This window comes from Myotis nattereri (genome assembly GCF_964212035.1).
Source record: "Myotis nattereri genome assembly, chromosome: 11".
NCBI classification, from domain to species: domain Eukaryota; kingdom Metazoa; phylum Chordata; class Mammalia; order Chiroptera; family Vespertilionidae; genus Myotis; species Myotis nattereri.
The window spans coordinates 30,435,821-30,456,410 of NC_138086.1; the positions used below are offsets into that span (position 1 = coordinate 30,435,821).

Consider the following 20,590-nt stretch of genomic DNA (forward strand, 5'->3'; position numbering starts at 1 on the left):
GGCTGCATAAGAGGAAGTGAGTAGAAAGAAGGACCCGGGTGGTTTATAGGTATTGGCTCAGTTAACTGGCTTTGCAAGAGGACGAGTGTCCGGACTCGGCGGCCAGTGCTGGCCAGCGCCTCACCTGTGCTCTGTGCCCAACGGCGGCTGCGGGCTCAGGGGCAGTGGGAGGGCTTCCACTTCCTTTCACTTTCTCAGGCCGCCAAACCTGGCACCTGGGGACAGAACTACAGTTCCCACCGCGCAGCGAGGCAGCAGGAAGAAGGGGCCCTGAGGGCTGAAAAGGAAAACAAGGAGAAAAAGAAAACCTTTCCCGCTTCCAGAAGTGAGAGAGCGCGACAGGTAGGCGACCGTGACCCGGGAGGGTGGAGGCGACCGGATGCAGGATGGAGGGCGTCCCAGGCGGACACTGCGTTCTCCTGGCAGGACGTGCAGGCTGAGTAAAGGGGCTTTCGTGGAAATTCTGAGGGCTTCCTGGGGTGGGGTGGGGTGAGGCACAGAAGGAAGATTTCAGCTCAAGTTACGGCGATAAGACACGGAAGTGGAATGGCTTTCTTTATTTGAAAGGTCAGAGGGGAACAAAGGGCTGCAGGTGTCCACCGTCTGCTGGATCATTGAGCCACGGGTGTTTTGGAGGCGAGAGAAGCATGGGGTTTCTATAGGCTGGATATCTGTGTGCATTTTAATTTGTGTAACGATATAGATTTGTCCTTTTCCATGACTTTAAAGAAAACCAAAAAGTACAGGTGGGGGGAAGTGAAGAAGGGAGCAACTTGCAGTGCAGCACATCAACTTTAACCATCCAATGCGGGTAGGTTTCGTGTATTTTTATGAGGAGACCCAAGACGATAGTCTTTGAGGAACCGTTGAGGGCCTGAGGATATTTGCCTGGAGGGGATGTGGTTGGCGCTCCAAATATCTGATGGGCTGGCATGTGGAATCGGAATCTGCCCAGTCCTGGCATAGCACAAGGGTCAACAGATGGAACCCTGGGAGATAGATTTCAACCCCAGGTAAGTTAGAGCTGCACACAGAATGGATTTTTGCAGGAGGTAGCGAGTTCCTCGTGCTCAGTGATATTGAAGCGCAGGTGAGTCGTTGGGCAGACACGCGGAAGGTGAGAATAAAATGTCAGGCGCGTGATTGTGTGGATCAGTGTTTTCCAAACCTGCCATCAGAGTCACCTGGTGAGTGCGTGCATGTGTGTGTACACGGGTTTTTAAATATCTTTAGCAGATCTGGGATGGGCTTGGAAATATGTATTTTTAATTATCTCCCCAAATAGTTTTGATAGAATTCGTTAGCGTGGGAAACACTGTCATTTAGAAACTTTATTTTCCAGCTTATGGTGAAGTATGCCATAAACATCCCCACTACAGTTTTCTTTTTTGATTTTCTCAAAATCCTAATTTCCTCGTCAAGAAAAAGTAGGTGCGAGCCGGAAGAAAAAGACCATGTCACTCTTCCGTAAACTGACTTCTCAGTCCGATCTTGTCAGTCCTCTGTAGCTGGTTGCCTGGACATTTGGAGTCCTTCTCCCCACGTGAAAAGCTAGGCATGTCTATGAACTGAAGAATGGCAGGAAAAACACCCCTGTGGGCATCTCCTCTGCCATCATCCTGCTGAGTGGGCACTCCATGGGGCACGGAGCCCCTGGTCTCAATGACCAGGATTTCCACCAATGCTGTCATCTGACTCTGATGACGGTGTAGTCCAGCAGAGAATGGCAGTAGGACCTCTTCATCCTGAGGGTACCCCTAAAGTAATGTGCACCCACCTAAGGCAGGTGTGAGCTTAGGGGGGCAGCTCTCTTGTACCTGACCGGTAATTAGTGTCTTTCAACCAATATTTTTTTTTAATATATTTTATTGATTTCTTACAGAGAGTAGGGGAGAGGGATAGAGAGTTAGAAACATCGATGAGAGAGAACCATCCATCAGCTGCCTCCTGCACGCCCCTTACTGGGGATGTGCCCGCAACCAAGGTACACGCCCCTGACCGGAATCGAACCTGGGACCCTTGAGTCCACAGGCCAATGCTCTATCCGCTGAGCCAAACCGGCCAGGGCTCAACCAATATTTTTATTGATTTCAGAGAGGAAGGGAGAGGGGAGAGAGAAACATCAATAATGAGAGAGAATCATTGATTGGCTGCCTCCTGCATGTCCCCTACTGGGGATCAAGCCTGCAACCCCAGCATGTGCCCTTGGCCGGAATTGAACCCGGAACCCTTCAGTCCACAGGCCAACGCTCTATCCACTGAACCAAACCAGCCAGGGCCCAAGAGGATGTTAGTGCAATGAAAGCAACGATCTCCCCTGCCTTGTCTTGTCCTGGACCCCAAGTGCCTTGAACAGCGCCTGCGCCTGGTCGTGCTCACTAAAGAGACGCTGAACCCCTCCTTTTCTGCCCAGTTCCACTCTAGGGAGGCAGCGCCATGCAGTTCTCCAGCTCAGCCAGGGCAGCAGATGAGAACTTCGACTATTTGTTCAAGATCATCCTCATCGGGGACTCCAACGTGGGGAAGACCTGTGTGGTGCAGCATTTCAAATCCGGGGTCTACACGGAGACACAGCAGAACACGATCGGGGTGGACTTCACTGTGCGCTCCCTGGAGATCGACGGCAAGAGAGTGAAGGTCAGAGGGGCCTGGGGTTCGCTCCCCCTAGTTTAGCCAGAGTTCCTAACCCCGAAACACATGCCTGAGGAATAAAAGATCTGAATGTAAAACATGAAATCATAAACCTACCAGGAAAAAACATAGGTGTATTCAGTTTTATCGCTGTGGAATGAGGAAATTGGGCTTTGCAGTAAGACGAGAAACCCAGGATGTCTGTAACAGTGTCAACAATAAAAATAAAAAATAAATAATGTGAAAAAGACAAGAAGCCCAGAAGCCATAAGGGAAAATACTGCTCAATCTATCTCAAGGTCAAATGTATATATTTCTATGTAACTATATAAAGGTAACATTTCTACATATTCAAAAACACTCTGAACCAAGTCAAAAGATGAATGACACTTGGAAAGAAATATTTGCATATATGGGACTTGACAAATGGCTAATTGCTTTAACGTGAAAACAGCCCTGATAAATAGCTAAGAAAAGAAGCTAAACAGCCAAGCACACACAAAAAAGTAGGCTATTCACAGACTGAACAAAACTGCTGTTTCACAAATTTTATAAGAATGAGCTCATACATTTATGTAAAGGTGCCCATCCTCATTCATAATTAAATAAACAATAAGCTAACGGTGAGATTCTGTCTTTTACCCATTGGATTAGAAAAGATCGAAAAGTGTGGGTAAAAATGTAATAAATGGATCTTGTTTGGGATCCTGATTTTGTAAAAATACATTTTGGAGACAATTAGGAAAATTTCCATATGGACTGGGCATTAAATAATATCAAGGAGTTATCAAAAAGTTTATTAGTGATAATGGCATTGTGGTTATGAAAGAAAATGTCCGTTTTTATAGGGATGTACATCAATGTATAAGTAGGGATGAAATGACATGAAGTCTGGGATTTGCTTTAAAATAATACCTCAGTGCCCTAACTGGTTTGGCTCAGTGGATAGAGCGTCAGCCTGCAGAATGAAGGGTCCCAGGTTTGATTCTGGTCAAGGCCATGTACCTTGGTTGCAGGCACATCCCCAGTAGGTGGTGTGCAGGAGGCAGCTGATCGATGTTTCTCTCTCATGGATGTTTCTAACCCTCCATTCCTCTCCCTTCCTCTCTGTAAAAAATCAGTAAAAAATATTTTTAAAATAATTATAAAATAATAATAATAATACCTCACTGACCTAAAGTAAATCCCAGGAGTAGTTCTTCCTGGGCTTTGAATTGCAGTAACAGGTGTGAACATTCTAGAGGCAGTTAGATGATTATGTATGATACTGCAGACAAGAAAAATAAATAAAATAATACCTCAAAGAGCCCTGGCCGGGAGCTCAGTGGTTAGAGGGTTCAATTCCGGGTCAAGGGCACGTACCTCGGTTGCAGACTCAATCCCTGGCCCTGGTTGGGGCACATATGGAAGTGCAGGAGGCAACCAGTCAATGTATCTCTCTCACATAGATGTTTCTCTCTCTCCCACCCCCTTCCTTCCCTCCTCTTCACTCTTCTAAAAATCAATGAAAAAAATATCCTCAGATGAGAATTTAAAAACATTAAAGAATAAGGACAAAGAAATCAACAGAACAGGCTAGATGTAGCAAAAGTGGCAAAATCTTGATAATTATTGAATAACTAGAGGCCTGGTGCATGAAATTCATGCATGGGTAGAGTCCCTAGGCCTGGCCTGCGATCAGGGCTGATCAGGGGCCTTCCGGCTGCTGGCTGGGGCCTTCCTTCGTTCCATGCCACTCCCTGGTGGTCAGTGCACATTATAGTGAGCGAGTGATCGGTTTCCTGGTCGAACTCCCCTGTGGTCAATTTGCATATTAGGCTTTTATATATAGACCAGTGGCCCGTTGCACGAAGAGATTCATGCAATAGGCCTTCCCTTCCCCTGGCTGCCGGCACCGGTTTTCCTCCAGCACCCGGCACCCAGGCCTTCACTCTGGATGGAGCCTTCAGTCTTCGCGGCTCCAGATGGAGCCTTCAGTCTTCGCAGCTCTGGACAGAGCCTTCAGTCTTTGCTCCGCCACTTCGCCCCTATGTATGGAAATTAACCGCCATCTTTGTTGGGTTAATTTGCATACTCCTGATTGGCTGGTGAGCATAGCGGAGGGATGGTTAATTTACATGCTTGTCTATTATTAGGTAAGATTATGGTATCTGGAATGATAGGTATATGAAGGTTCATTGCTCTATTCTCTCTAGTCTTGTATATGTTTGCAAACTTTATTTAAAAAATAAATTTTGTGCCTGGCTGGCATGGCTCAATGGTTAAGCATCAACCTATGAACCAGGAGGTCATGGTTTAATTCTGGTCAGGGGACACGCCCGGGTTGCAGGCTCAATCCCTAGTAGGGAATGTGCAGGAGGCAGCCAATCAATGATTCTCTTTCATCATTGATGTTTCTATCTCTCCTTCCTTCCTCTCTGAAATCAATAAAAATATTTTATTTATTTATTTATTTTATTGATTTTTTACAGAGAGGAAGGGAGAGAGAGAGTTAGAAACATCGATGAGAGAGAAACATCGATCAGCTGCCTCCTGCACATCTCCTACTGGGGATGTGCCTGCAACCCAGGTACATGCCCTTGACCGGAATCAAACCTGGGACCTTTCAGTCCGCAGGCCGATGCTCTACCTACTGAGCCAAACTGGTTTCGGCTATTTTTAAATAAATAAATAAATTTTGTAAATAATGTAAGTATATGAAGAAACAGGTACCCATGACACTGTTATGTGTATAAGTTGGCGCCATTGCTCAGGATGGTGGTTTAGGAGGTGATATTATGAGGATACTCCTGAACATAAACAGTGGAGTGGTCATTTAAAATCAAAACAGTTCAGCCAACATTACTTCCTTTTCCAGTGTTAATAGCAATGGGCAGGGTCAAGAGATAAGGCCCAAAATCTGGAGGAAGGGATGATTGCGATGCAAAGGGGAAAGAACACCAAACCCCAGGACACTGGGTCCCACTCTCCGACTAAGCGTCCTGGCGGTGGTGGCTCCCAAGCCTGCGAGCCCGTCCAAATTACCCTGGGGCGCAACTGCAACAACAGACTCCTGCGCCCCAGCCCAGACCTCCTGAATGTGGATATCTCCAGGTAAAACCCAGGAAACTGCATTTTGCAGACAATCAGGGAGCAAGTCCCCATCGGCTATGGGAGCTCCTGATGCCATCCCCTTTCCCGCCCGTCTCCAGATGCAGGTGTGGGACACCGCAGGCCAGGAGCGCTTCCGGACCATCACCCAGAGCTACTACCGCAGCGCCCACGCGGCCATTATCGCCTACGACCTGACCCGGCGGTCCACCTTTGAGTCCGTTCCTCACTGGATTCACGAGATAGAAAAATACGGAGCTGCGAACTTGGTCATTATGCTGATCGGTATGGAGTTTTCAAAGGGTTTAACTTTGTTTCATTGGCCCCCCTCTGCTGACACTCAGCTTTTTGCGTGTTTCCGGTGGCAGGGAAGCATGAAATCATAGAGTGCAAATGGTAAGAGGGCCTGGCCCAGAAATTCCATCAGATTCACTTGGAAATGAGAGGGGGTGGTGTGAACTTGTTAAGAAAACAGATCCCAAGGCCCCACCCTAGAGTTTCTCATTCTGGAGACTTGCTCAGGATGGTGGTTTAGGAGGTGATATTATGAGGATACTCCTGAACATAAACAGTGGAGTGGTCCTTTAAAATCAAAACAGTTCAGACCTCTCCGTGCAGGAGCCCCAGCTGGTTTGCTGCACAGTCTGTGCAGACCACACAGAAAGTACTCTGTAGGCTGAGGTTCCCAGGCAGCGGCCCCAAACCCCTGAGGGAGCCATTCAGATGAATGTAACTGACTCACCCAACACACACTTGAATGACTTCTTTTTAAAAAAAAAAAAAAAGTTTTTATTGATTTTTGAGAGAGAGAGAGGAAGAGAGAAGCATCAATGGGCTGCCTCCTGCACGCCCCCTACTGGGGGTCGAGCCTGTAACCTGGGCATGTACCTTGACTAGGAATCAAAATGGTGACCTCTTAGCAGACTGGATGATGCCCAACCAACTGAGTCACACCAGGGCTTGAATGACTTCTTTTTTCTTTTTTTTTAAAATATATTTTATTGATTTTTTACAGAGAGGAAGGGAGAGAGATAGAGAGTTAGAAATATCGATGAGCGAGAAACATCGATCAGCTGCCTCCTGCACATCTCCCACTGGGGATGTGCCCGCAACCCAGGTACATGCCCTTGACCGGAATCGAACCCGGGACCTTTCAGTCCGCAGGCCAACGCTCTATCCACTGAGCCAAACCGGTTTCGGCTTGAATGACTTCTTATACCTGTTAAGACCCTAAGTGAATCTCAACACATCAACATCAAAACTAACAGGAACTTCAACTACACAAAGTGAACTTGCAGCTGGAAATGTGAGCCAGTCCTCTTGTACATTCAGAGAGAAGTGTTAATGTTTCTGTTATTTCTCTAGTAGTGTTTTCATTTTGCAGCCTTTTGATGCACAAAATGATGCCCAACCAACTGAGCCACACTGCTCCAGTTCTTAATTGATTCTAGAAATGCCCCTAAAGATGACCTGGACATGTCCCCATCACCCCAGAGCTAATACAAGGGGGCTTTCTGTTTTCTGTCATTGGCCTCCATGCCTTAATCTAGGAAAGTCAAATGTCTTGTTCCCTTATGGAAGTGTTCCCGTCCCTTTTACTATTTTTCCATTCTGTCTACCCCAGCCCCTGGCAGCCACTTCCCACCACACAAATGGCAAAGCGATGACTGTGCGTTGATTCCTACTGTTCCTCCCCCTCCAGCCACTCACAGGAAGCTCGGCTCCTTGGTGATGTGATGCCCCTGTTTAAAATCCTCACTGGTCCCCCATGGTCCCCCAGATAACACACAAATTCCTGAACCCGACTGACAAGGTTCCTGCTTTCTTCCAGAGATGGCTGACTGGCCTCGTATCTTTTTCTTGTCCCCTCAGCTCTGTTCCTGACCTAACTCTTCAGACCTTCTATCAGAGTGAGGGGTCAAGAAGCCAACTTTCTTCTGTTGGTTATACTGGCTGCTCTGTCTCATAACTTTCTTCAGCATCTGCTATTTGTCCCCTTAGGATCTTGGGCAAACCTTTCACTGAAATTCTTTTTTTTAATATATATAATTGATTTCAGAGAGGAAGGGGGGGGGAGAGAGAAACATCAATGATGAGAATCATTGATCAGCTGCCTCCTGCACAACCCCTATGGGGAATTGAGCTCAAAACCTGAGCATGTGAGCATGTGCCCTTGACCAGAATTGAACCTGGGACCCTTCAGTCCGCAGGCCGAAACTCTATCCACTGAGCCAAACCAGCTAGGGCCACTGAAATTCTTTTACAGTTACAGGTCTACAGTCTCTCAGTGAAAACCCTGAAGGCCAAAGATTTCAGAGTCCAGAATTTATTTATTTTTATTTTTTTAATATTTTTTATTGATTTTTTACAGAGAGGAAGGGAGAGAGATAGTTAGAATCATCGATGAGAGAGAAACATCGATCAGCTGCCTCCTGCACATCTCCTACTGGGGATATGTCCGCAACCCAGGTACATGCCCTTGACCGGAATCGAACCTGGAACCTTTCAGTCCGCAGGCCGACGCTCTATCCACTGAGCCAAACCAGTTTCGGCAAGAGTCCAGAATTTATTGAATCTTAGGAGGGTGCATGCTATGTTACCTAACACCCTCAGTAGTTTCTGGGCCAACATCCCATGGTCAAATGCATTAATATATATGCAGTGAAATATATGGTCATACAAAGAAGGTTGAATAAAAACTTCAAATGGCCAGTGCAGGGCAGATTTTACTGTCAGATAAATTACCAAAAAATGTAGGGGTTTCAGAGTTTTTTGGATTTGGGAAATGTGGATAAGGGATGGTACACCTGTAAGGTTAACAACGTGTACCATTCACCTGGTCCTTAGGATGTGTTGTTTCATGGCCTGTCTTGGATGGGCAAATTCTTATATAACTATTTTTTATTTTTTAGATGTTTTTTGTTGATTTTAGACAGAGAGGGAGAGGGAAAGAGAGACATCAATAGCAGCCTCCTGCACACACCCTACCAGGGACAAGCCCGCAACCTGGGCCTGTACCCTCACCTGGAATCTAACTGGCAAGCCCTCGGTGCATGGGACAATGCTCAACCAACTGAGCCACACTGGCCAGGGCATTTGGCTCTTTATTTTATTTTATTTATTTTTACATATTTTTATTGCTCTCAGAGAGGAAGGGAGAGGAGAGACAGAAACATCAATGATGAGAGAGAATCATTGATCAGCTGCCTTTTGCACGCCCCACACTGGAGATCAAGCCCACAACCCAGGCATGTGCCCTTGCCCGGAATCGAACCTGGGACCCTTCAGTCCTCAGGTCGATGCTTTAGCCACTTGAGCCAAACCAGCTAGGGCCATTTGGCTCTTAAATTGTCCAAGTGTCTCTCTTGCCTCCCTAACAAGATGAAGAACCCCTTTCTCGGGGGCAGGGCCCATGCAACTCTGGTGTCCACACAGAACACTTAGAGAGCAAAGTCTCAAACTGCTGGAGCAAGCACATGTTTCTTTCCCTCCCACCAGGTGTCCTGGCTTGTCCTGAGGTGTGCAACCACCAGCTGTTGGGAGGCAGAGCAGGGGACGGTCAGTTAACCAGGGGTGGTCCTGGGGCAGGTGGGAGGAGCAGTCAGAACCAGTGCAAGCAGCCCAGAAGCCACAGATCAGGGTGAGGGGTGGCCGAGACTCCTGGCTCAGGATTCCTACTCTGGAAGCATCCCTGTCCCAACCAAGGGACTCTCACACCTTTCTTCTAGAAGCAGGGCGATGCCCTGAACTTAAACCTCACAAGCTATAAAAACGCGTACAGTTTTCTTGAAGCTACATACCTGAGTTAGTTTCCTGTAGCTGCTAATTACCATCAACTGAGTGCCTACTTGTGAAAACAACAGAAGCGTGTTCGCACTCCGTTCTGGAGGCCAGAAATCTGGGATCGGGATCCCCGGGCAGAAATCACGGTGTCGGCAGGGCCATGCTCCTCTGAGGCTCTCGGGGGAATCCGTTCCTGTCTCCTCCAGTGGCCGTCAGGGTTCTGGGCTCGAGGCTCCCTCTGTCTCCTTCATGCGAGACTACACATGATTGCACTTGGGCCCACCCAGCTAATCCGGAATTAGCTCTAGGGCTCAAGATTCTTCACGTAATCATATCTGCAAATATTTTCGCAGATAAAGTAACATTTACAACTCCCAGGGGGTAGAACCATGTGTCTTAGGGACCATTTGCCGGCCTACCACAGTCCCAGGAAGGGTAATAGCCCTTGGATTTAACCTTATTTGGGGAGAATTATGATAAAAATCTAGCTTTGTCAATGACCAGGCTGGTGCCTTTGATGCCGAGTATTTTTTCTTTATCTTTTCTTTTTTTCCCCATCACCATTTATCCCCCTTATACCTTCTTCCGCCTCCCCCGTCCTCCCTCACAATCACCACACTGCTGTCCATGTCCACGAGTTCCCTTTTTTTCCTTTTTGCTCAATCCATCCACCTCACTAAACACCGCCCTCCCGCCACAACAGATCTGTCTGCCGACTCTCTAGGAGAAAGTATTTTTTCAATCTTTTTTATTGGGAAATAATGCATAGAGAGAAAAGTATGCAAACACTGATACATCACAAGGGGAACGCTTGTGTAAACACCACCTGGGTCAAGAAAGAATGCACCCTGCCCCCCAGCTCCCCTTCCTGTCCCTCCCAATTGCCTCATCTTCTCCCCCAAAGTAACCCCATCATGGCTTTTATGACATCGCCCCATTTTCTTTATCAGCCGTTCTACTTTGCTATTGTTTTTGAACCTTCTATAAATGGCATTGTACTGAGCATTGTTTTGTCTAAGCTTCTTTCCCTCAACATTACTTTCATTTCTCCCTTCTGTTGGTGATGGACATTCGAGTTGTTTTCAGTTGGGACAATTAGGAAAATTGCTGCTCTGAAGGCTCTTGTATGTGTATGGACGCACATGGGCTCATACTTCCCTTGGGTACATACCTGAGCAGAACTGCATGGTCTTGCAATGGTCTCACTCTAGTGAATAATCTCAAACCACTTGCATACTTGGTACACATTCATCAAGACCCACGGAGTGTCCAGTCTGTGCATTTTGTTGTATGCAAGTTACAACTAACAGAATAAGTCCTTCATTATACATTCCACAGCTTCAACCCAAGAAATCCTGACAAGTTCCAGCTCGACCAGGTTCTATCTCGGTGTCCAACACTTTGTAGTTAGGGAGAAAGAGGAACGAGATCTGAAGGGAGAAGAGAGAAGCAAGAGGGAATCGCTCTGGCACCGTCTTACCTTGTCACACGTAGGAGAGACGGCCCCTCCCAAGAATATGGAGGCTCCACCGGTCCCAGCCAATAACGTGCACCCGTGGTCCATTCCTCACAGCTCTTACAGATCTTAAGAACAGTGATTAAGACAGTGGCTCTGTTTCCGCTCATCTGTGGTTTCATTTGCATTAAATTTGGCCTCAATTACTATTTGGAAAGAAGTGCATGCATGCATATTGCTGAACTAAGATGTTCTTTCTAAAGTTCATTTTTAAAAAATCAGATTAAGTTACTCAATGCAATATTTGCTTCTCTCTCACTCCCAGGGAACAAATGTGACCTGTGGGAGAAACGGCATGTTCTGTTCGAGGATGCCTGCACGCTGGCTGAGAAATACGGCCTCCTTGCTGTTTTGGAGACATCAGCTAAGGAGTCCAAGAACATAGACGAAGTCTTCGTGCTCATGGCCAGGGAGCTGATCGCCCGCAACAGCCTGCAGCTGTATGGGGACGGCGCCCTGAACCACCTGCCCCTGGACTCCAGTCCAGTCCTTATGGCCCAGATGCCAAGTGAAAAGACCCACTGCACTTGCTGAGTGTGGTCACCCAGCCAATAGCACCCGCCAGGGGGCATCGCTAAACCAAAGGTGGCGGGTCTTCTAGTGTCTGCTGAGTAGCATTTCAGACCCAAGTGTAGACTTGCCACTAGTTCTCAATCCTGGGTTCAGACCAGAGGCCACAACAGCTGACTCTGAGGCCAGGGGATACCACTGTCCTTTCCGATTTTGCCTTGGACCTAAAGGCACAGGGTTAGGAGGACAAGGTTTGCTCTTTTTCATCTCTTTTCTGTCTCCCCAACCCTTCAACCATGTTTCCACTGACTTTTGCTTCTCACTTGAAGAAGAGAGTAGTGAGGAAAGATCAAAGAGGGGCGAGGATGCTTGGAACACTCCGGAACAGTTTAAAACAGCTTGGTCATGGGTGGATGAGAAAAAAGCCTGCAGTGATAAGCCAGAATGCCGTTAACATTTGCTTCCTGACAGTCACACCTCAGGGTTTTAGTTTGGGGAGCAAAGCCTTTTGATATAAAGACCATAAATACCTCTTGCCAAATGGTCAGGAGCCATGTGATGGAGACAGAACTGGATTTCACTTCATTCTATTTGGGCTGATGTGGGAGATGTCTACAGTTCCTTTCCAAAACACCACATTGGCTGCTGGGTCAGAAGGCATTTCTGAATAGTAATTAATTTGGCTCACAGATGAATAGCAAACCAATATTGACCTCACAGTATGGCCCTGGGCACACCATGTACCTGTAACACACTGTGGTTTTTCCAAGTTCCCCCGATGGTTGTTGCTGAACTGCATCTTACAGTCACAGTAAGAACCACAAAGGCCTGTCCAGCCACATCAGCTCCAAAAAGGGCAATGTCTCTGGGAGCTCTCCCCGGGCCCAGGTGAGTGCCCACAGGCATTTCTCATCGATAGCAGCACAATCGATAGGCTGAGACCTACCTTCACGTGTGGCTACTGAGTGAAGAGAGGCTGAGCAGGACACGCCATTAATGGCTCACACCAATTTCCCTTCATTTCTCTGCACATCGGTCGCAACCAACACTGAAAACCTCATCAGCATCTAGGGTTATGCACTCAGGATTACCTGGAATTGAAATGTTCCTACCAACAGGTTAGACATGTGAAAACGGGGTCGCCTGAACGCCAGGAGCCTGTGATTAGCCACCTGGGCTTCTGTTGAAATGATGGGGCTGTGACAGAAACCCTCGAGGACACGGAAAGGGCTCGGTGTGAGGCAGCTTCACTAGATTCGGGCGCCCGAAGGTCGGCTCCAAAGAGGCAAGGCTTTTCCGAAGCTGAGCGGTCTGGTTACCTGGCCTGGGAACCAGCTCAGGCAGGCTCCTCTCTGTAGCTGTGGTCTCAGAAAGCTACATGTTGGCTCAGTTCTGGCATCTTTCTCACACTCCCAAAGCTGTGTCGTTGGTAACAAGTTATGTGAAATTAAGTTACAAAAGAGACATTTTGGAAGAATAAAAAGATTGTGTCTCCATATTTTGTTCGCCAGTGTCAAGTACATTTCCATGTATGCAAAAATCTGTTATCTCATTGTTCACAGACTGTTCCTGAACCTCTTCCCCACTCTATTACTAGTAGTAATAGGAATCTATTTCTATATATATAAGAAGCTAATATTCAAAGTGTTCCAATGGGAGTTTGACTTGGAGTTCTATTGCTCACTATGATATGCGCTGACCACCAGAGGGCAGCGCAGAACAAAGGAAGGCCCTGGCCTGCAGCCAGCAGCCAGGAAAGGGAGGCCCCAGTGAGCAGCCAGAAGGCCCCAATCGGCCCTGATCGCTGGCCAGGACTAGGGACCCTACCCGTGCACGAATTTCATGCACCGGGTCTCTAGTACAGTATATAAAAGGCTAAGTGACTGGTAGTTATGACGCACACTGACCACCAGGAGGCAGACGCTCAATGCAGGAGCTGTTGAGTGACAGCAACTTTGCAGAGTGCCCTCTTGCACTCCTGGACCCCTTGGGGGATGTCAGACTGCCCGGTTTCAGCCTGATCCCCATAGGCCAGGCCAAGGGACCCCACCAGTGCACAAAAATATGCACCAGGCCTCTAGTATTACTATAATGGTATTAATAAAGACAAACAAACAATTAACTATATATGCCCAGCACTGAACCAAACACATTTATACTAACTCAATGAATCTTGTCAACTATCTTTGAAGTGGGAGATATTTTTAATTCCTAATTTTAAAATGAAGATACAAGTCCTGGCCAGTGTGACTCAGTTGGTTGAGCATTGTCCTGTGCACCAAAAGGTACAGGCTTGATTCCTGGTCAAAGCACTTGCCAAGATTGTAGGTTTGGTCCCCAGTTGGGGTACTGATGTCTCTCTCTCTCCCACTCCCTTCTTCTAAAATCAATAAAAACATATCCACTGACTGTTTTGGCTCAGTGGATAGAGCATCGGCCTGCGGACTGAAAGGTCCCAAGTTCGATTCTGGTCAAGGGCATGTACCTTGGTTGCAGGCACATCCCCAGTAGGGAGTATGCAGGAGGCAGCTGATCAATGTTTCTCTCTCATCGATGTTTCTAACTCTCTATCCCTCTCCCTTCCTCTCTGCAAAAAAAATCAATAAAAATATTAAAAAACAAAACATGATACAGAGAGAGTAAGGTCAGTCACACAACTAGGAGGTGGCAGAGCCAGGATCCAAACCCAAGCAACTTGGTTCCAGAGCTCACTTTTTTAAAATTTGAATTTATTGAGGAAAACATCAGTTAATACAGAGCCCATTTTTTTTGTTGTTGTTAGTCCTCACCGGAGGATATTTTTTCCATTTTTTTTTTTAAGAAGGTGTGGAAGGGGGGGAGGTGAGAAAAACATCAATGTAAGAGATACATCGATTGGTTGCCTCCTGCATGAACCCTGAGTGGGGCCAGGATGGAACCTGCAACGCAGGTGTGACATTGATTGGAAATCGAACCCGTGACCCCTTGGTGTGAGGGCTGACACTAACCACTAAACATACCAGCCAGGGCCAGGGCCCAGGCCCACTCTTATTATGCTACACTCCCTCTCAGATCAGATTTGGGTTCTATCATGTTAACCTCTCATCCTCCTCCACACACAAATGCACACAAAGAGAGAAACATATTCATTACAAGATATGCTCACACATACATTTCAGCATCATAAACGCTGAAGGGCAGCCCTGGCTGGTTTGGCTCAGTGGATAGAGCATCAGCCTGCGGACTGAAGGGTCCCAGGTTCGATTCCAGTCAAGGGTACATGTGTGGGTTGTGGGCTCAATCCCCAATAGGGGTCGTGCAGGAGGCAGCCGCTCAATGATTCTCATCATTGATGTTTCTCTCTCCCTTCCTCTCTGAAATCAATAAAAATATATTTTTTTAAAAAAAAGCTGAAGGGCATAAGACACAGTGGGAGGTGGTAATATTAGGCTAGACCTATCAAATATAGAGCAGGGTCTGAAATATGCCAGGCCCAGCCTGAGTTCACTTCTGTTTAACATGGATGTGGAGTCTCCAGCTCACTCATGTGCACGGTTGCATGGGTGACCCGAGGCAAACCAGGCTGGGTTCTCTCAGCCACTCCAGCACAAGGCTCAGATGGAAAGGATGGGGAAGAACTCAGCAAAGCAAGCACACATCAGTGCTCCTGCGGGCAGTGTGCAAGCCTCCAGGGATGGAGCATTTCAGAGGATTCACATCAAAGGCGTAATAGTGCCTGCTTCAATTTTTCATTTTCAAATATGTCATCTATTCAAGAGCCTGTGCTCAATTACTGAGTAACGCTGGCAAGATACACCTAGTTGGTTTGCCATTCAGTAGGAAATTGCCAGCTACTAAGGTGGTTTTGACCTCAAATAGCTTCTTTTGTGTTTATTTTTATTTTTTTTAAATATATTTTATTGATTTTTTACAGAGAGGAAGGGAGAGGGATAGAGAGTTAGAAACATCGATGAGAGAGAAACATCGATCAGCTGCCTCCTGCACATCTCCTACTGGGGATGTGCCCGCAACCCAGGTACATGCCCTTGACCGGAATCGAACCCGGGACCTTTCAGTCCGCAGGCCGACGCTCTATCCACTGAGCCAAACCGGTTTCGGCTTTTGTGTTTATTTTTAATACATTGTTTAATTTATAGCCAGAAATAATTGCTAAAGACTGGAAGCACCAGGAATGCTGAAATGAAAGTAAAAGCACAGAAGAGATATAATTCTGCAAAATCATCCAAAGATTGCTCTTCACCTGGCATATAATCTGCACTTATTATCACCTGCACTTACTTATTCTTATATACAGTGTATCAAGATGGCTCTAGAACTTCGAAGACCAACATTTGACCCGTGTAGCTTGGTTGGGCTCGTCCCATGTACTGAAAGGGTTGCTGGTTCACCTAGGGTGCCAATCGCTCTCACATTGATGTTTCTTGCTCCAAAAATCAACTTAAAAAACCTTTTTTTTTTTTTTAAAAAGAGAGACCATAGAGTGATGATTTTTATATTTAATTAGTTTTTCTCACTGGGAATAAAGGCTACCCACTCATAATGTGTTCATGTTTATTTTACTTTATTGGGGTGACATTGGTTAATAACATATATAGGTTTCAGGTGTACATTTCTATAATACATCACCTGTATAATGTATTGTGTGTCACCACCCAAAGTCAATAATGTGTTAATTCTTAGAAAGTTGATTGAAAATAGCAGCCTGCAGCCTTCTCAACTAATATAGAAACAAAATTCTAATTTCAAGAATAAATTTTATTAATTTGGAAAAACACCAAAACATTCTTTAAGCACAGAATACAGGCATTCGCTATATCAGAGCACAGTTTTGTGTTGTGGTTGCCTACCTCTATTTTATTGTCTATTGCCAAACCCAAACATGGGTTATTTTAAAATCCAGCAATACTCTAAAATAAATAAAAACAACTTAGGCAGTGGGCCTCACTGTGGTAAATACAAATATAAAGAACTGCACTTTCTGAATTTACCACAATTTAAAAAAATTTAAGTGGGCAAATTGTAGGCTATGTGCATTATGTCTCACTAAAACTGTTCAGCTGTATTTCTTTTTTTTTTTTTTTTATAAATATATTTTATTGATTTTTTACAGAGAGGAAGGGAGAGAGATAGAGAGTTAGAAACATCGATGAGAAAGAAACATCGATCAGCTGCCTCCTGCACATCTCCCACTGGGGATGTGCCCGCAACCCAGGTACATGCCCTTGACCGGAATCGAACCTGGGACCCTTCAGTCCGCAGGCCGACGCTCTATCCACTGAGCCAAACCAGTTTCGGCTGTATTTCTTTTTAACTTTAACCATTATACACCATGACAAACACTGAAACTATTTTTGAACTTCTAAGGCAGTGGTTCTCAACCCGCCTAATGCTGCGACCCTTTAATACAGTTCCTCATGTTGTGGTGACCCCCAACCATAAAATTACTTTCGTTGCTACTTCATAACTGTAATTTTACTACTGTTATGAATCTTAGTGTAAATATCTGATATGCAGGATGTATTTTCAGGGGTCGCAACCCACAGGTTGAGAACCGCTGCAAGGGAATTACTAAGATTACCGGTCCTGGCACAGTGTCTGGAAGGCAAATACTTTAAAAACAGATAGTTACTTTCATCTTATTAAAATGTTATTCAGCCCTGGACAGTGTGGCTCAGTTGGTTGAGTGTCATCCTGTACACAAAAAGGTTGCCAGTTCAATTCCCAGTCAGCGCTCATGCCCAGATTGCTGGGGCTCATCCCCTGGTAGGGGGTGTGCAGGAGGCAGCTGATCCATGTTTTGCTCTTACTTACACATTTCTCTTTCTCTCCCCCTTCCTTCCTCTCTCTAAAACCAATTTACAAAATTTTTTTTAATGTTAACAGTTTTAACACAAGAAGGGCAGGGGAAGAGTGAGTTAGTGCATCTGCATCTACATAGAAGGAAAATAAGGCCCCTTTAAAAGGGCAAATTTGCCCGAGCCGGTTTGGCTCAGTGAGTAGAGGGTTACTGGGTATGATTCCAGGCAAGGGCACATACCTTGGTTGCAGGCTCCTCCCCGACCTGGGCCCTGGTCAGGGCTCATGCTGGAGGCAACCAATCGATGTTTCCCTCACAATGTTTCTCTGTCTTTCCCTCTCTCTTCCACTCGCCCTAAAGAAAAAAAAAAAAAAAAAAAGGAAAAATATCGAGGAAGGATTAAAAAAGATACTGAAACCGGTTTGGCTCAGTGGATAGAGTGTTGGCCTGCGGACTGAAAGGTCCCAGGTTAGATTCTGGTCAAGGGCATGTACCTGGGTTGTGGGCACATCCCCGGTGGGGGGTGTGCAGGAGGCAGCTGATCGATGTTTCTCTCTCATCGATATTTCTAATTCTCTATCTCTCTCCCTTTCTCTGTAAAAAAAAAAATCAATAAAATATATTTTTAAATAAATAAATAAATAAATAAAAAAGAAAGGGGGGGGGGACAAATTTCTCATCAGAATTGGGTCTTCCTTAAATTCTTGTCTTACTAATTCAGTTTTACATTTTAGATTACTTCTCCAGTTAACAAAGACAGGCGTTGATACAGCCTTGTAGAAGTCAATGTCTAAGTATTTACTAAGGGGAATAAGCTTCTGATTAAAAGAAAATTAAGTGCATCAGTTGAACCTAAAAAATATTTATTTGTTCAGGTACCACACGGTATGTATCTCTTCTATGCACTGCAAGGAAGCAGCAACAGAGAGACCTGGTAAGACCTCCGGTATTTTCTATTATCAGCATGAGATCTCCTCCTGTCACACAATACAAAGAAATACTAGTAAGCACCTTGTCAAAATCTAAAAAGTAAGGCTGTTTGAATGTTTGTGAAGTAAGTCCTAGACACTGTGGAAGTAATAAAGCTGCCACCTTTGGAGACAGTAATACTGTGTTAATCACTTCAGATATAAATCACAAAGGATTTACTGTTTAAATATTTTTAAAATCCTTTTCCCACTTAGAGGTAAATCCCTTTGCTGCTGAAGGCCTGGAAACCCTCACACTGCCTCTAAGAGATTTATTTTGAGGGCCATTTAGAAACAGCCTCTAGCCCAGTGATGGCGAACCTATGACACGCGTGTCAGAGGTGACACGCGAACTCATTTTTTGGTTGATTTTTCTTTGTTAAATGGCATTTAAATATATAAAATAAATATCAAAAATATAAGTCTTTGTTTTACTATGGTTGCAAATATCAAAAAATTTCTATGTGACACGGCACCAGAGTTAAGTTAGGGTTCTTCAAAATGCTGACACGCAGAGCTCAAAAGGTTCGCCATCACTGCTCTAGCCCTAGCTGGTTTGGTTCAGTGGAAAGAGCATAAGCCCATGGACTGAAGGGTCCTGGGTTCGATTCCGGTCAAGGGCTCATACCTCGGTTGCAGGTTCCCTGGCACTGATTGGAATGTATGCAGGAGGCAACCAATCAGATGTGTCTCTCTCACATCGATGTTTCTCTCTGTCTTTCCCTCTCCCTTCCACTCTCTAAAAAAATCAATGGAAAAATATCTTTGGGTGAGGATTAACCAAAAAAAAAAAAGAAAAGACTTAACCTCTAGCTTCCTTATTTACAACAATTTAAATAAGTGCTACTGACTTACTTAACTATTGCACAAAGTTTCCTTCTAAAAAAATACACATTTTCAGTAGTAATAATTAATGCCTAAGAGTAGGCCAAAAAGCAAATAAATTTGTAATGTTTTTCCTACTAACATCTATATACCACGGAGTGATTTCAAACTAGTTTAATGATTCACTCAAACACCTTACAATTTACTTATCTAGAGGCGCCTAAAAACATTAAAATGAGTATTTCAAATATTTAGATTTCCTTATTAAAAAAAAAAAATCTTTCAGCAGATGGTTTCAACACGGGATAGCATGTTAGACTGTGACAACAAAGATTCCAAATCTCAGCGGCCTTTCACCCCAGGGTTTATTTCATGCTCAGGTCCTATGTCGCTCTGGTCAGCTGAGTGTCCTGCTCTACCCCTCACCCCACTGCACCCAGGCCACCTTCTCAGAAATGGTCGATTGCCAGGGAAATGGGGAGAGTGAGGGAAAGTCATGAGCTGGCTCTTAAAATTTGCATCAATTCTGTTCACATTTCACCAGCCTAAGGAAGTTCGATGGGCTCTGCAACTACCCAGGGGTGGGCAAACTTTTTGACTCGAGGGCCACAGTGGGTTCTTAAACTGGACCGGAGGGCCGGAACAAATGCATGGGTGGAGTGTTTGTGTGAACTAATATAAATTCAAAGTAAACATCATTACATAAAAGGGTACGGTCTTTTTATTTTTTTAGTTTTATTCATTTCAAACGGGCGGATCCGGCCCGGGGGCCGTGGTTTGCCCACGGCTGGACTACACGGTGCCCTCCGAAAGCAGATTTGGAAATCCGGTGAACGGCACGAAGCGATGCTACAGACACCTTTACCAGCATCAGACTGACAGGCCAGTGAGCCAGGGCAGGTGGAACAGGGAAGCTGAGGCAGAGAGGGAACAAACTGACAGCAATTTACAGCAGACATGGGTCACCTCCCTAGAAATACTATCTAGGCCTCAGTTGTATTTCAGCTCCAGATCCAGAAAAGCAGCAAAACCAGGTGTGCAACACCAGGACCAGCATCAATGACTGAGGACCCCCTGCCCTGACACTGACCAATCAGTGAAGACCTGGCCCTGGAGGACCACACCCAGAAAACTGATTATTCTGCTGAAAGCCTCTCCCTTGGGCCCTCCCCCAGCCAGGGAGAGAAAAAGCCCCCAAAGCCTCAGGACAAAGGACCCAGCACATGCTCTCCTTCTGGGAAGCAGCACTCACCATTCCCCTTCTTACTTCCCCCAAAGGCATGCAACTCCTAAACCCTAGACCCCGCAAGGCTTGCAACTAGGGGAGCCACGGGGCAGCGGCAGCTTGTCCCTGGCCAACTCCTGAATCTGATCTCAAGGCCCCCTTTTCTCTGACTTCCCAGAGAGCTGGGGCAGCCCAGCCTAGGCTCTCCTGTTGCTTCTTCTACGCTAAGCCCTTCCTTGTTTTAT

The 20,590-nt window shown here is 45.8% G+C and overlaps 1 protein-coding gene across 1 annotated transcript; it reads left to right on the forward strand.

Annotated features, from left to right (window-relative positions):
* The first annotated feature begins 121 nt into the window (after window positions 1-121).
* RAB19 (RAB19, member RAS oncogene family) lies at window positions 122-13,027 on the forward strand. Its single transcript, XM_081102073.1, has 4 exons — window positions 122-342; window positions 2,414-2,637; window positions 5,823-6,006; window positions 11,286-13,027. The coding sequence occupies exons 2-4, from the start codon at window positions 2,437-2,439 to the stop codon at window positions 11,552-11,554; spliced, it is 654 nt and encodes a 217-aa protein (XP_080958199.1). The 5' UTR covers window positions 122-342; window positions 2,414-2,436; the 3' UTR covers window positions 11,555-13,027.
* The last annotated feature ends 7,563 nt before the right edge of the window (window positions 13,028-20,590 follow it).